The 13,239-nt window shown below is 33.6% G+C and overlaps 2 protein-coding genes across 3 annotated transcripts; one reads left to right on the top strand and one right to left on the bottom strand.

The window, feature by feature from the left end:
- On the top strand, nt 1-4,660 carry LOC132641979 (14-3-3-like protein GF14 iota). The gene is made up of 7 exons (XM_060359162.1): nt 1-276; nt 1,740-2,046; nt 2,855-2,942; nt 3,049-3,158; nt 3,245-3,393; nt 4,147-4,253; nt 4,347-4,660. Exons 1-7 carry the CDS (start codon nt 204-206, stop codon nt 4,368-4,370), a joined length of 858 nt encoding a protein of 285 aa, XP_060215145.1. The 5' UTR covers nt 1-203; the 3' UTR covers nt 4,371-4,660.
- An 849-nt stretch (nt 4,661-5,509) lies between these two features.
- Nucleotides 5,510-10,116, bottom strand: LOC132641978 (uncharacterized). Of its 2 annotated transcripts, none has more exons than XM_060359161.1 (5): nt 9,681-10,116; nt 8,736-8,796; nt 6,588-6,639; nt 6,300-6,369; nt 5,510-5,827 (listed from the first exon to the last, which is right to left on the bottom strand). In XM_060359161.1, the coding sequence occupies exons 1-5, from the start codon at nt 9,840-9,842 to the stop codon at nt 5,741-5,743; spliced, it is 432 nt and encodes a 143-aa protein (XP_060215144.1). In that variant the 5' UTR covers nt 9,843-10,116; the 3' UTR covers nt 5,510-5,740. The 2 variants fall into 2 exon arrangements, with proteins under 2 accessions (XP_060215144.1, XP_060215143.1); XM_060359160.1 differs by having other exon boundaries at nt 8,736-8,808; nt 9,681-10,112.
- Between the last annotated feature and the right edge of the window lie 3,123 nt (nt 10,117-13,239).

Genomic DNA, 13,239 nt, shown 5'->3' with positions numbered 1-13,239 from the left:
ACAACTACCTCATTCATCCTTATTCATTCACTTTCCCTTTTCTCACGCTTTTCCTTTCCTTCTTTAACTCCTCAAAACATCTATCTCACTCATTTGTAAACAAGAAAACTTTGAAATAATATTCTACTCTCTATTTTAATTTGCCATTAGAATATCTCTATCATCATCCTTTTTCTTGTTTAATTACAATAATTGCATTGAATATGGCGTCCCAAAAGGAAAGAGAAACTCATGTTTACATGGCCAAGCTCGCCGAACAAGCTGAGCGTTATGATGGTTTGATTTCTTTGCTTCTTTCTTATGTTTATCGCTAAATAACCTGTAGCTAATATTTTATGATTTGTTCATAAGCTGTCATTAAATAAAATTATCAGTATTTGCGTTAGAGTAAATTTTGTATCTCAGACAGATTCTTGATTTAAAAGGTCGTAGGTGGCACCTGTTAAGTTTACATATTTTAAGATTATTATATATATTATTTAAAGTTTTGTTTTTTCACTATATACGTATATGTAGTCCAAGGCGCTAATAGGTTTACGTGCACCTACGTACTGTTTATATGATGGATTCGTCTGCCGCTTTGTATTGGTAATTTCTATGTACAAGATTTGGGAAATGGAGCATATGAGTACAATGTGTATGCAGTGCGCTGAAAAATAGTTACTTACTCGCCATACATGCGTCAAAAGCAATAAATGCATGACATGTGTCTTGAACATAAAGTTTATCCCTTATTTTGTGGTTAATTAATGTATTCCACGGATATGATATCTATCTAGTGTGATGTATGGAAGATATGACAAAGGTGAATCTATTGACATACCGGTCACGTCATAGGCCTGATTTGGACATGCAATTGCTTCGATTTGAATGGTTAAGTGACTTGGACGAAAAAAACAAAAAAAAAAAAAAAAAAAACAAGTGACTTTACACGACAAATCTTTAAGAAAAAAAATGGTGCCCCTCCTTTTTGTTGGAACATTGATCAATATTGTTGTTTGAGGCTATATAATCTAAATATAAAATATGGAATACATTACGCATTTAAAGGAAGAAAGTTTTGTGCCCTTTGATACAATGTTTCTAAGCTAGCTAAAGGTTGGCATGCTCATCAATTTGAATTTCCAGTTAGTAAAGATAAACTTTTGTTGGTTGATAACTTAATAGTTCAAAGTTGAATCTTGGGATTGTTCTTTTGTGCGTTGAAGATCATATGAATCGCTTGTTATACTCCCTCCATCGCATAATAAGTGTCACCTTAACCAAATTTTTTTGTCTCATAGTAAGTGTCACCTTAGGATACCAATGCATACATTGACTAGTTTTTTCCACTTTGACCTTGGACAAAAAATGATAAGTTTCTTTATTCAAGGCCAAAAGTTGGATTCACAATATCAAATTTTGGGTTTCACGTCAAAATGAAAGTTTTGGCCTATGGAAGATAGGATTAGTAAGAGGCAAAAGAAGTAGTAGTACTCTAAATAATGATTGTTGGATTCCCAATGTCAAAAGATGGACTACTTGTGCATGCTCTAACCATCAAGAGGAAAAAGTAATTATTTTTTTTACATAAGGGTAATTTGGTAAACTTTACACTTCATCATTGGTTTCTTAATGTGTGTGTCTTTGGCACACTTATTATGGGACGGAGGGAGTAATTGTGTTGTGAATACTTTATCTTATCTATTTTCTTAAATGGAATGTAAAAGTCTTGATCTTACATTGGTTTGATTTCACAGAAATGGTTGAGAGTATGAAGAAAGTTGCAAAACTTGATGTGGAATTGACAGTAGAGGAAAGGAACTTGCTTTCTGTTGGCTACAAGAATGTCATTGGAGCTCGAAGAGCTTCGTGGCGTATCATGTCCTCCATCGAACAGAAAGAAGAGTCAAAAGGGAACGAGCAAAATGTCAAGCTGATAAAAGGCTATCGCCAAAAGGTAGAGGAAGAGCTCTCCAAGATTTGCTCTGACATTCTTGAAATCATTGACAAACATCTCATTCCATCTGCTGGCACTGGTGAAGCTACTGTCTTCTATTACAAAATGTAAGTCAGATTTGTTTACAACCTTGTTAACTTTCTTACTAAAAGATAATGCACCATATTTCCTATGTTCATTGGTGTACCATGATTTGATCTATTATACTCAATGGACGAGGTAGTAGTAGATCCAACCATTACTACACATAGAAGCTATCGGAAATCAATGGTATCGGAGTGTGCTTCTTCTTGATGTGATTAAAGTACAATGAAATGCCTTAAAGTTGAATATGGTTTGCATGCAAGGGTGTAGCCTAGTGGTCAATGAAGTGAGTGAGAACCATGAGGTCTCAGGTTCAAATCCTAGTGGAAGCAAAAACACAAGATGATTTCTTCCGGTCTATCCAAGCTAGGGTGGATAGAGTTGCCCGATATCTGCGCTGGTGGGATGACAGGTACGGCAAGTGTGCCCGAGCACCACTGTTATAGAATATAAGGTTGAATATGATTTGCGAAGCCAGAGACCAAGGAGATTTATCATCATATTATGATTGGAATGAAAACCAAAACCATGACTGTGGTCCAAGATAGTCAAACCATCCTCAACAGTAATGCAAGCATGTGAATTTTTGGTAGCGCCAGCTAATCAGTTGGCCACGGAGATGGAATTTGGCCATTTGGGACAGAGGGCCTGTAGTTCTCTAGATCTGGCAAAAGAGAGAGAGAGACCCCCTAACATAATTCGAGTGAAGTTTCTATTTTGATCATCATAATACTAGGCTCATGACCTTAGCAGTTGTTCCAAATCGAACTCTTTCTGTTTTCGGCATATTTCTGATAGATTTACATTCTCATTTTTGTCTCTGTGTTCCAGGAAAGGTGATTATTATCGTTACCTTGCTGAGTTCAAGACTGATTCTGAAAGGAAAGAGGCTGCTGAACAATCATTGAAAGGCTATGAGGCAAGTTATTTCTTCTGTTATCCTAACTGAAAATTACGTTAGTCGATTAATCGATGCACATTAATTAGAATATCACTTGATTTTGCACCTCTTTAATCCTTTTTAGGCTGCTACTGGAACTGCAAACACTGATCTCTCTTCAACACATCCAATTCGACTTGGTCTTGCTTTGAACTTCTCTGTTTTCTACTATGAGATCATGAACTCTCCCGAAAGGTAGCATTTTAAACCAATCTTGATTATCTTTGTACATATATGATATGATAAGATAAGATGATTTAGATTGATAACTCAATTTGCAGGGCATGTCACTTGGCTAAACAAGCTTTTGATGAGGCAATTGCAGAGTTAGACACTTTAAGTGAGGAATCATACAAGGACAGTACCTTAATTATGCAGCTGTTGAGAGACAACCTCACACTATGGACCTCTGATTTGCCTGAAGATGGAGGTAATTAGTTATCCTAAATCGCTAGTAAAATAAAAAGGATTTTAGTAAAGCATAACTCACGCATTTTTTTGAAGCTCCTTAATGTCTCTGTGAAATAGAACTATTTCTTGTTTGCTACTATAAACCATGAGAGTATAGTAATGCAGTAAGCATTTAAGTTATATGCACCGACAGTGTAAATGTGCCCCTCCACCCTATTTGTACAAAAAGAATAGCCCATATATTGATATATACAGCATGGTAAAGGGGCTTCTATAATATCATCAACCATGGAAACCAAAATGAAGCTTTACCATACCAACTTGATCTCGTTGCTTTTGGCAACAAACATGCATGAACCATTTCACAAAGTATGTGTCCAGATAGTCCAAAGTTTCGATAGTTCGCTCTCAGCCTCCGGGTCTAGAAACAACGTCGATGAAAGCGTGTAGGTTCACTATTCAGTAGTGGGGATTGTAACTTTCATAAATTCCCCATTTGTCACTCAATGACGGAACCTTGCTTTTCTTTTTCTGATTGATATTTCTGTTCCAATTCTTGCCTCTTCTTCTCCTCTGAATCAAACTTCTCATTATAGTAGGTTAGGTACCATTTTCATTAAGTTACTGATTAATGCATATCAAAAAGATTTACTTGTAATTACCTAGTAACCTGATTGTGTAAATATTTGTTTTACTCGTCAGTGCATAGAACTTAAACTCACATAAAAAGGAAATCTTTCCAAAGCAATACTGATGATAATTCTCGGTACAGGTGAAGAGAATGTGAAGGCTGATGAACCAAAAGCTGTTGAACCAAAATCTGCTGATGCAAAATCTGCTGATGCCAAATCTACTGATGCCAAATCTGCTGAACCTGAAGTGAGTTATATAACTTTGACATATTTCCAATTTTTGAAGTTTATAGCTTATGACTGCTAACATCAAATTTGTATTTTTTTGGCATTATAATAGGAGGCATCAAAAGCTAAACAATAGTCGATACGCGCAAGAAATTACAACAGACTTTTTTTTCTCAGCTTTACAAGACACAACTGCTTGTGTTATTTTTGCAATGGCCTCATCAGAAGAAGATGCAATTCATGAATGATCATCTGCTTTTTTTACTAGTTTGAGATTTATTCATTCTTGTGTTCTAGTTTTTTATTTACTTAATATTGTTAACTGTGGAAGAGTTATCATCTAAACAGCGGGCACATTTTGTATTTACTTAATGGCTTTTTGAGTCTTTGTTAGATCCTTGCTTTTTTCAAGAACCAATATATAATGAAATTGAGATTATGGATTCTTATTTATCATATGTTTTTATACATATCAAGATATCATTGTAATTATTCTCTTACTGTATTTGACAGTTTCTTTTGAGTAAAAACTCATTTAGTTGCCTTAAACCAAGAAAATTAACGGACCTGCTCCATGATTGAGGTTATTTATTCCATTTTGGGGTTTCCCTACATGAATCGCTAGCGAAATAGGGATATTTTACGTTCAATTTGTTTACAGTAATGTTATGAACTCAAATTAGCCAAAAAAAAGACCAGGGGTTAATATATAGGGTCGTTACTGCTAATTGCTAAGGAGCACGTTAGAAAGACTAAGAAATAGAATCATTTGATTTGGATTCGTTATCAATAGGCACGAAATGATCTTCTTAGGGTGATGCGTTTGTCAGTTTTTTTGACTGGATTAATGCATGCATAAACCATAAAGTTATCCCAAATGTCTAATCTAGAAAAATCATGGATTTTCTTCTCAATTTGCTCGTTTTTATTTTTCACATATGAAAGATAACCTTGACCCACATTTTTGTACAGTAAAAGAAATTATACAAAAAGAAACATAAGGTTGCAACTGCAAGTTGTCTTATAAATATTAAAAAGAGGATTAATGCATTAAAACATTTTAATCAAAGATCACTAAGCTAGATGCTCAATAATATGAAATGAAACAAAAACCAGAGATGACCAATTGCCCACAATGCTTTCTTGAGTACTTCAAGCCTTGCTACTATAATTTCACTTTTTTGGAATAATGGTCGTATATGACTAATTTGTGTGCAACTCGGCTAATTTGCCAGATATATCCAAGTACGGAAAGTGGGGGGGCAGGTAAGTCTCTAAGAGAAAATTTGTAAAAAGATCAACAGTCTGTGTTAGGAAGCTGAAATCAATTCTCAGCAAGCATACAAATTTTTCAGTAAGATAGACTGCCTGTTAAGGAAGATCAAAGATTCAAGGAGAAGATGTAGAATGATTATGGCATCAAAAAAGAAACATTAACCACCCTGATACAACTATACAAAAACTGTCATATATGAAGTCCAAAATCCATATCGATTCCAAACTCGTTCAAGATTCCTCCTTCGAGAAATAGCTTTGTGGCAGGCAAAACTCTTCCTCCTGATTTAGGATTTCTGCATCCTCATCATCTGGTTTCTGAAAGTAGTTAAACGAACACCATAGTCAGAACAGTCATCCATTATAACTCCAAAAAAAATTGCCCTGCCTAAACCTAGAGCCTATCCTATGAAATAGAGACACCTAAGCCTAATTTTGACGGTTATATGAGAAATAAAATAACAAATAGTAACATAAGCATCATTTCATAATGCAGTACAACAAATTATATTTCATGTATTTCAATCTCTTGGTCTCTTGGAGAATAGGGTTAACTATGATATATTAAGAAGACTTGACTTCTAAGACACTCAGATTACTACTTCAAGAACAGCATGCAAATCTGTATCTCAGTGTATCAGTTATGATCCTGCTAATCATAGAGCAGGAAGAATGGATTTACATATGCAAATTCTTGTGCTCCAACAAGCAGCCTTTCAAAATCAAATACCGAATAACGGAAAAGTCATGATGATTAAAGTTAAATAGAAAGTAAATTAATAATACATACCACCATATCCAAGTTGTAGAAGCGATCTAGCAGCTTCAAAACATCATCAGGAGCAAATTGCCTATTGAAGCTGTGGCAATAAAATTTCAGTGTTGATAGACAAAAGATAAAGTCACATAAAATTTTAACCAACTGCCTCACACTCTCCCTATTTGCATGTGTGGTTATGTTTTTTACATGTGCCTTGTTTTTTCGTATTTCTTTTCTAAGGTGCGCATGAGCTCAGCTCATTTACAAGCCTCTAATTGATAAGTTAATAAAAGAAAAGGACAAAGGTAGGCAAGTAACCTTCTACGCAGATATTCTGTTAAGCCGTAAAGGACAAAATGACGATGTATGCCTGCAGTAAGAATCAAGGTGAGCATGTTAAACGTCTCACTCCGATAGCAGAAAGAGAAAAAAATGCAAGCTACTCTGCCCTTTCCACACCTTTTCATTCTTTTGCCCTTCAGAAAAAAGTTTTACTCATCAAGAGTGAATAAAATTCCAAGAATATTCTATTTTTTTAATCAAGAATTCCAAGAATATTCTTATGATTATAGCTACTATTTTTTTTCTCTATCACAACATACATTCTACCATTTCTACGGTTATGATGATATACTATCCATTATTGTGACAGATAACTAAATTAAAAGACTTACCCACTTAGCTATCACGATCTCTCTTACAGTTACCTATGCAAGGTAGCCTCGCAGCCAAATAGCATGAAAGCAACTAATTATATTACAATCTAGGTATAACGTAATAATTACTAATACCTAGCAACATTAAACGCTCAGATGACATCCAAGCATATAATCCAGCCACATATTAGATCAAATTTAAGAATTGCAGTAGCTAAGGTAACTATGATACTACAAAGTCAAACGCTCCAGTCAAATTAAGCTTTGCAAACAACTAAGCAGCTCCATCTATATGCAAGCCTGAGAGTGTTCTCCTACCTAGCTGGCTGCTACCACTTATCCTTTTGATAAATCAACCTATCTCCAGTTATACCTAGCTCCACTTATGCAAACACGCTGCATTTACATTTTTGAGTAATGTAAAACTTTATTAACAGAAACACCATGAAATGCTAGATTGTTACGAAAAAAGCAGTAGTCACTACTCTCTTGAACAGCACGTTACAACTTAGGGGCCATCTAGTTGGCCACATTCAAAATAAAATCCACATAAAGTACGACGAATTTTGTCTGGTCGCTAAGAAAAAGCAATTTGTGTGTAACTAATGCATCGTTTGGTTGGTTGCATAAGGAAAAAAAAAATATCCCCATAAGTAATACAGGGTTTAATTCTCGGTATTAAGCTTAATATCCACAAATATTTATGTGCGAATATATTTATTACTTTATACGAGACAAAAAAGTAGAATACCATGTGTATTAGAACTGGATAAAACTATTTAAAGACATACTTGAACCTAGGTAATTCGTCCTCTATCAACTGCATAACAATTCGTATATTGTTACCCACTACATAACAATACCTACATTATTATTTACTGCAAAAACAATCCTTGCGTTATAATTCATGCATAACTAGTACATGAACCAAACAACTCCTTGCAGTTATACGGCATTGATCTAAGTAGAAAGGCAACATGTCTGCTTAGGTATGAAATGCATTAAATTCTTCAAACCCTAGTAATCAAAGCACTTCTATTACCACAAAATGTCAACATGTTCAAGATTATACCACGAGTTTGTAGCCACCACATTTTACTTTTGAACTAGACAAACTATGATTAAGCTACCACCTTTTCAGCTTCAGGGGCGGACGCACATTGATGATACCGCTTCCCCGGAAACTTTTACTAAATTTATTTATGCTAAATAATATGCGAAAACAAATAACAAATAGATATGAAAACACGATACCACTTGAAACATTCCAGTTCTTAGTTCACTGGTCAAGCGCTGATTTTTCCTAATGAATGTCAGGAATCGATTCCACCAGGAACAAGTACTATTCTTACAATAGGATTTTAAGGTGGTACTCTATGAAGCATTGCTAGCAACAGCCGCAGAGCCACATGCATTAAAGGGGTGTAAATTGACACCCCTTCGTCGGAGAATTACAGTGTAACTGGATAAAACATTATTTTTTATGTATATATACTATATATTGACTCCCCTTGGCTTCTTCGTGACTTTACTCCTTTATACTTTGACACCTTAGTGAAAATTCTGGCTCCGCCAGTGACTGGCAACACTGGTTAACATAGAATATTAATGCTTATGATGAAACTTCTTGAAATATTGACTCTCGTCAATTAGTAGCAAAATGATAAACAATCATGTTAGTATTTATATAGATATCCCTTAAGAAAAATTCTGTGTAAGCTGGTTCAGCTTCATTAACAGAAAACACAGCAAAACTTAAAAGAGGAAACATATAGAATGAGAATCACACGTAAAACTTTACAAATTATACCTCTCAATTTGGCAGGGGGATAGATTTCAAGAGCCTCCAACAACCTTATCTCCAATTCCACCTGCGATTGCTCCTATAGTTCAAAAAATTAAACATACCCACAAAAGAAAAGAAACAAAAGAATTGATAAAATTCTATAATCATTCACATCAACATGCATATGATCAGTGGCCAGAGCCAGAATTTTAACTAAAGGGATTCAAAATATATAGAAATAAACATACGACGAAACCAAAGGGATTCAACATCTATTATATATATATATATATACCTAAAAATTAATTTTGACCTCGTATATATAGTGTATAATTTTCCGACAAATGGGGTTTGGTGCAATACCCTAACTCCGCTCATGCATATTATACAAACACAGCATGCCATAGAAAAACCGTTTGGCCATGGATAATTTTCACTTTTTCATGTTTGGACATAGAATTTTTACAATTTTCCGGAATTCAAGAATATTCTGGAATTCGAAAAACTCCAAAATACCAGTTTTCACATTTTTTTCGCTCCAAATCACTCCCAAAAATTCAACATTTCTCAAAGTTGTATTCATGTCCAAGCACAACCATTTCAAGTTTTTTCCAAATACTACTCCCGCTGTCCCAATTTTCGTGATACACTTTCCTTTTTAGTCTGTCCAAAAAAAAAAACATTTCTATAGTTAAAAATAATTTAACTTCCCTTTTTACCCTTAATGAAATGATTTACAATCACACAAATATATATCTACGCCTTGTTTTAGACCACAAGTTTCAAAAGTCTTTCTTTCTTTCTTAAACTTCATGTCTAATCAAACTATATCACATAAATTGAGCCTGGGGAAGTACTTCAAAAAACAAATCACATTTTTATGTACAAAAGCCCACTAATAATATGAAACAAAATTGATAAAAGGGTACCTAGATTAGTCTAAATTAAGAAGAATAAAAAAAAGGGTACCTTTCTAAGAGCAGAAGATTGAGGTTTACAAGGAGAATGAACAGACATTCCATCTTGTTCATCATGTTCTTCAACTTCTTCTTCTTCTTCTTCTAATATTTCTTTCTTCATTTCTTCTTCTACTTTCTTGCTTTTGCCACTTGCACCTGTGTTTTGCCCCATTATTTCCTTTTAATCTTTAAACTTTTTCTTTCTTTTCTTTTCTTTTTTTTTTTTTTTTTTTTTTGGCTCTTGGGGTTTTTTGGGTGTGGGAAATTTATCTCATTCTTGAAGAATGATTAATGAAAGATTTGATTTTTGATGTAAATTTATGGTTTCTTGAAAGGGGTTTTGATTCAATTTTCGTTGTGAAATGCTAGGTATTCATTGTTTGTTTGATCTGAAAATTAAGAATCTACTGGGCTGGTTTAGGGGTTTTGAAATGGATCAGTTTTGTAAGGCTGCTCACGGTTTTGGTTAAAATTAAAATTAAATCGAAAATTTAATCAAATTGAATAGAAAATTGACATTTAGTTTAGAGCCCGTTTGGATTGGCTTACAGCTTAAAGCTGTTTGCAGCTTATAAGCTGAAAAAAATAAGTTGGGGTAGTCCAACTTATTTTTTTTGGCTTATAAGCTGTTTTCAGCTTATAAGCTGCTTTAGATAAACTAAGTCAAATGGGTCCAATTATTTTTTTGAGCTTATTTTAAGCATAAAATGACTTTAAGCTGGCCAGCCAAACACTCAAAAAAGCTAAAAACAGCTTATAAGCCAACTTATAAGTCAATCCAAACGGGCTCTTAGTTTAGTTTGGTTTAATTTGATTTTAAATTTTAAAAATCGATAATATTTGATTTGGTTATAATTCTATTAAAAAATAATCAAACCAAACCGATAAATTTTATAATTATTTATATGTATAATATTAGTTTTTCATAAATAATTATAAATATTTTATACCTTTTAATCATTAATTTGATTTTTGATCTACTTATTTCACATGATTGTTTAAGGCTCATGTTTTTAAGAAAATATGTCCAAGCCCATATTAAGTCTTTTAACTCTTTTAAGTGTTAAGCATAAACCTACTAACAGAAATTCACGTTAGAGTCTAATGTCTTTAACTTAAATTTTTAGCCTTTCTTTGTCAGCCATTTAATTTTAGATTGTTTCTTTTTTTTTTTCGAATGTATACTTTTCTTTTTTCTTGTCTGAATGGGTCCTAAACTTCTACTATTTTTCATATGAAAAGGACAGAGGTTGTAGATTTGAAGGTTCCTACAGAAGATACTTTAGTAACATCAGCATTTGCTGCAACACAAGCACATAGTAATGCCCTAATACTTCTTCCGTGGGTAATCCTCCTAAAAAGCAGAAAAGAACAACTTCTTGTAATTGAGACCCTAGCCTTGGGATAATGATAGAAAAACATCTGAAGTTGGGATCATTACACAAAGTTTTTTTAATAAAATGGGAGAATTCAGGGCAAAATGCAAGTACTGCCCCAAAGTTTGGGATCATTACACAAAAAAAAATTATTTCATATATTTTCATTTTAATTTTAGGTAGTCTTTATGTTTAATTAATATGTATTTGTAACAACAACTAAAAACCCCTATGCTCTACTTTATTTTCAGGTATGTGTATTAAGATGACAAAAATGGTGCAGCCACTATTAAGTTAGTTTTTAGCTCTATATGTAATAATTTAGCAACTTTAGATAACTTAAATACTACACTATCACTAATAGTGAAAATGCTTCTATGATGTATGTTCCACCTTAAACTATAAATAAAAGTTATCGTTTGAACTAAATAAAAGACATGTCTTTTTCAACTTTTTAATATTTTACTGATAAGTCTCATGGTTGCTAGTCATAAACCAAAAGATCGAACCAAACCGACTCAAATCGATAATAACCAAACCGGTGGTTATTATTTTATTTGGTGTGGTTATGATTTTACATATTTAAAAACTGACTAAATTGGTTTGGTTATGGTTTTAATCAATAATCGACCCAAACCGAACCATGACCACCCCTAGTTTTGGGCTCCAAAATGCAGACAATTTAATATCACATGAAATTATATGTTTAGACACTTGAACTGAGCCTCAACAAGTCGTAAAGGTATTTTTTAGTACTTAAAGTTGATGTGTATAATTAAATGATGTACCTAAAGTTGATGTGTATAATTAAATGATGTGATTTGAGATATTTTATGTGATTAAGTTAACTATCTAATAGATGAATGTAAATACACGCAAAAAAAAAAAAAAAAAATTGAAAGTGTCTGATTGAAACACTTTATTATGAATTTAGGTGTTCAATTAGAAATGGCTTAGTTTTAAGTGTCTAAATGTAATATTGATAAGTTTAAGGGGTTAGGCTACGTGTGAAGCCATAAATGTATTTTTGTAACAATAGATAAGTATTTGTATTTCTTGTTTTAATTAAAACACCAATTAGTATCTCCATTAAAGTAAGTTTATCTCATGTGCAAAGCATGTGACCGGGATGCCCTTTCTTCACAGAGGATACCCTGTTTGTGTTATTTCCAGTTTTCACATATAATCTGGAAGAGTAATCCGAGAAAACCGAAAAATTCGAAAAAATCCGAAGTCAAAAAATCCGACTTTAATTGGTTTGGTTTATCGATTTCAAAACCCGACATAATTGGTTTGGTTTGGTATTTGATAAACACGAACCAACCCGATCCATGTGCACCTCTATTGCCAGCTATATTGAATCAAAGGCCATTTAGTCAAATTTGTCCCTGAATTACGCAAGTGAAATAGATTTACCGTTCGTTAGTAGTTGGGGTTATATGTACCTCACAGTTATTAGTTGAGGTTCAATTTGTTCTTAAACTATGCGAAACGGAAGAAAGAGTGATCGGTGATAGAGATAATGACAGAAAAGGAGAAAGGTGGCAAAAAAATCAAAATTGGGGGAACTTTTTTAGAACTTCCCCTTAATTAATTCAGTACAAAGCTTAAAACGACGCCTAGGAAATCATAACTTCTCGGGTCAAAATAATACTAACGGGGCTCAGGGATGGATCAACGAGGGCAAAATAGGAAAAATCAAGATAACGACAAAACGAGTTGTTACAGCGTTATTATTTAGTTATAATGTTTGGTGCACAATGCACACTAAACAATATAACACATTCTACGAATTTCTTTTGTTTTGTTCAGGATTACTTTCAGCACGCTTCCGGATGTTTTCAGAAAATACAATCTTCAACCAATCTTTTTCACCAAAACATAGCAAGTGATGAATTAGGTGAAGCCAAAACAAATCTTACTAGTTACCCTCCTTCCAATCAGAGAAACGCTTCGAGGAGTACGACAAGTCTTACTACTCAGAGGAGATCACAAATGTTGAGTGTAACTCCTCATAGTAATCTAGGACATACATGTGAAGACTTTATCTGCTGAAAGTTCTGTTGATGTCATTTGAAGGTCTCAAAATTCAATGTGTTCGAATGCACATGGTCCTAACAGTGTATCTTTTTTTGTGGCACAATGTATATGTTTTGATGTTTTTTAGGTCATACCTATTTTCTTATGTAATTT

The sequence above is a fragment of the Lycium barbarum genome, chromosome 5, assembly GCF_019175385.1.
Source record: "Lycium barbarum isolate Lr01 chromosome 5, ASM1917538v2, whole genome shotgun sequence".
Taxonomy (NCBI): Eukaryota; Viridiplantae; Streptophyta; class Magnoliopsida; order Solanales; family Solanaceae; genus Lycium; species Lycium barbarum.
Note: the sequence above shows the minus strand (reverse complement) of the source record. Positions and strands in the feature narration are given on the sequence as shown.

What these genes read in the sequence shown, in the direction of transcription:
- LOC132641979 (XM_060359162.1), top strand. Translation starts at nt 204, where the DNA reads ATGGCGTCCCAAAAGGAAAGAGAAACTCATGTTTACATGGCCAAGCTC. An exon ending in ACTGTCTTCTATTACAAAAT is followed by an intron (nt 2,047 to 2,854) that starts GTAAGTCAGATT and finishes TCTGTGTTCCAG; the next exon opens with GAAAGGTGATTATTATCGTT. An exon ending in ATCATGAACTCTCCCGAAAG is followed by an intron (nt 3,159 to 3,244) that starts GTAGCATTTTAA and finishes CTCAATTTGCAG; the next exon opens with GGCATGTCACTTGGCTAAAC.
- LOC132641978 (XM_060359160.1), bottom strand. Translation starts at nt 9,842, where the DNA reads ATGGGGCAAAACACAGGTGCAAGTGGCAAAAGCAAGAAAGTAGAAGAA. An exon ending in TCCCCCTGCCAAATTGAGAG is followed by an intron (nt 6,640 to 8,735) that starts GTATAATTTGTA and finishes TTCTTACTGCAG; the next exon opens with GCATACATCGTCATTTTGTC. An exon ending in TCTACAACTTGGATATGGTG is followed by an intron (nt 5,828 to 6,299) that starts GTATGTATTATT and finishes AACTACTTTCAG; the next exon opens with AAACCAGATGATGAGGATGC.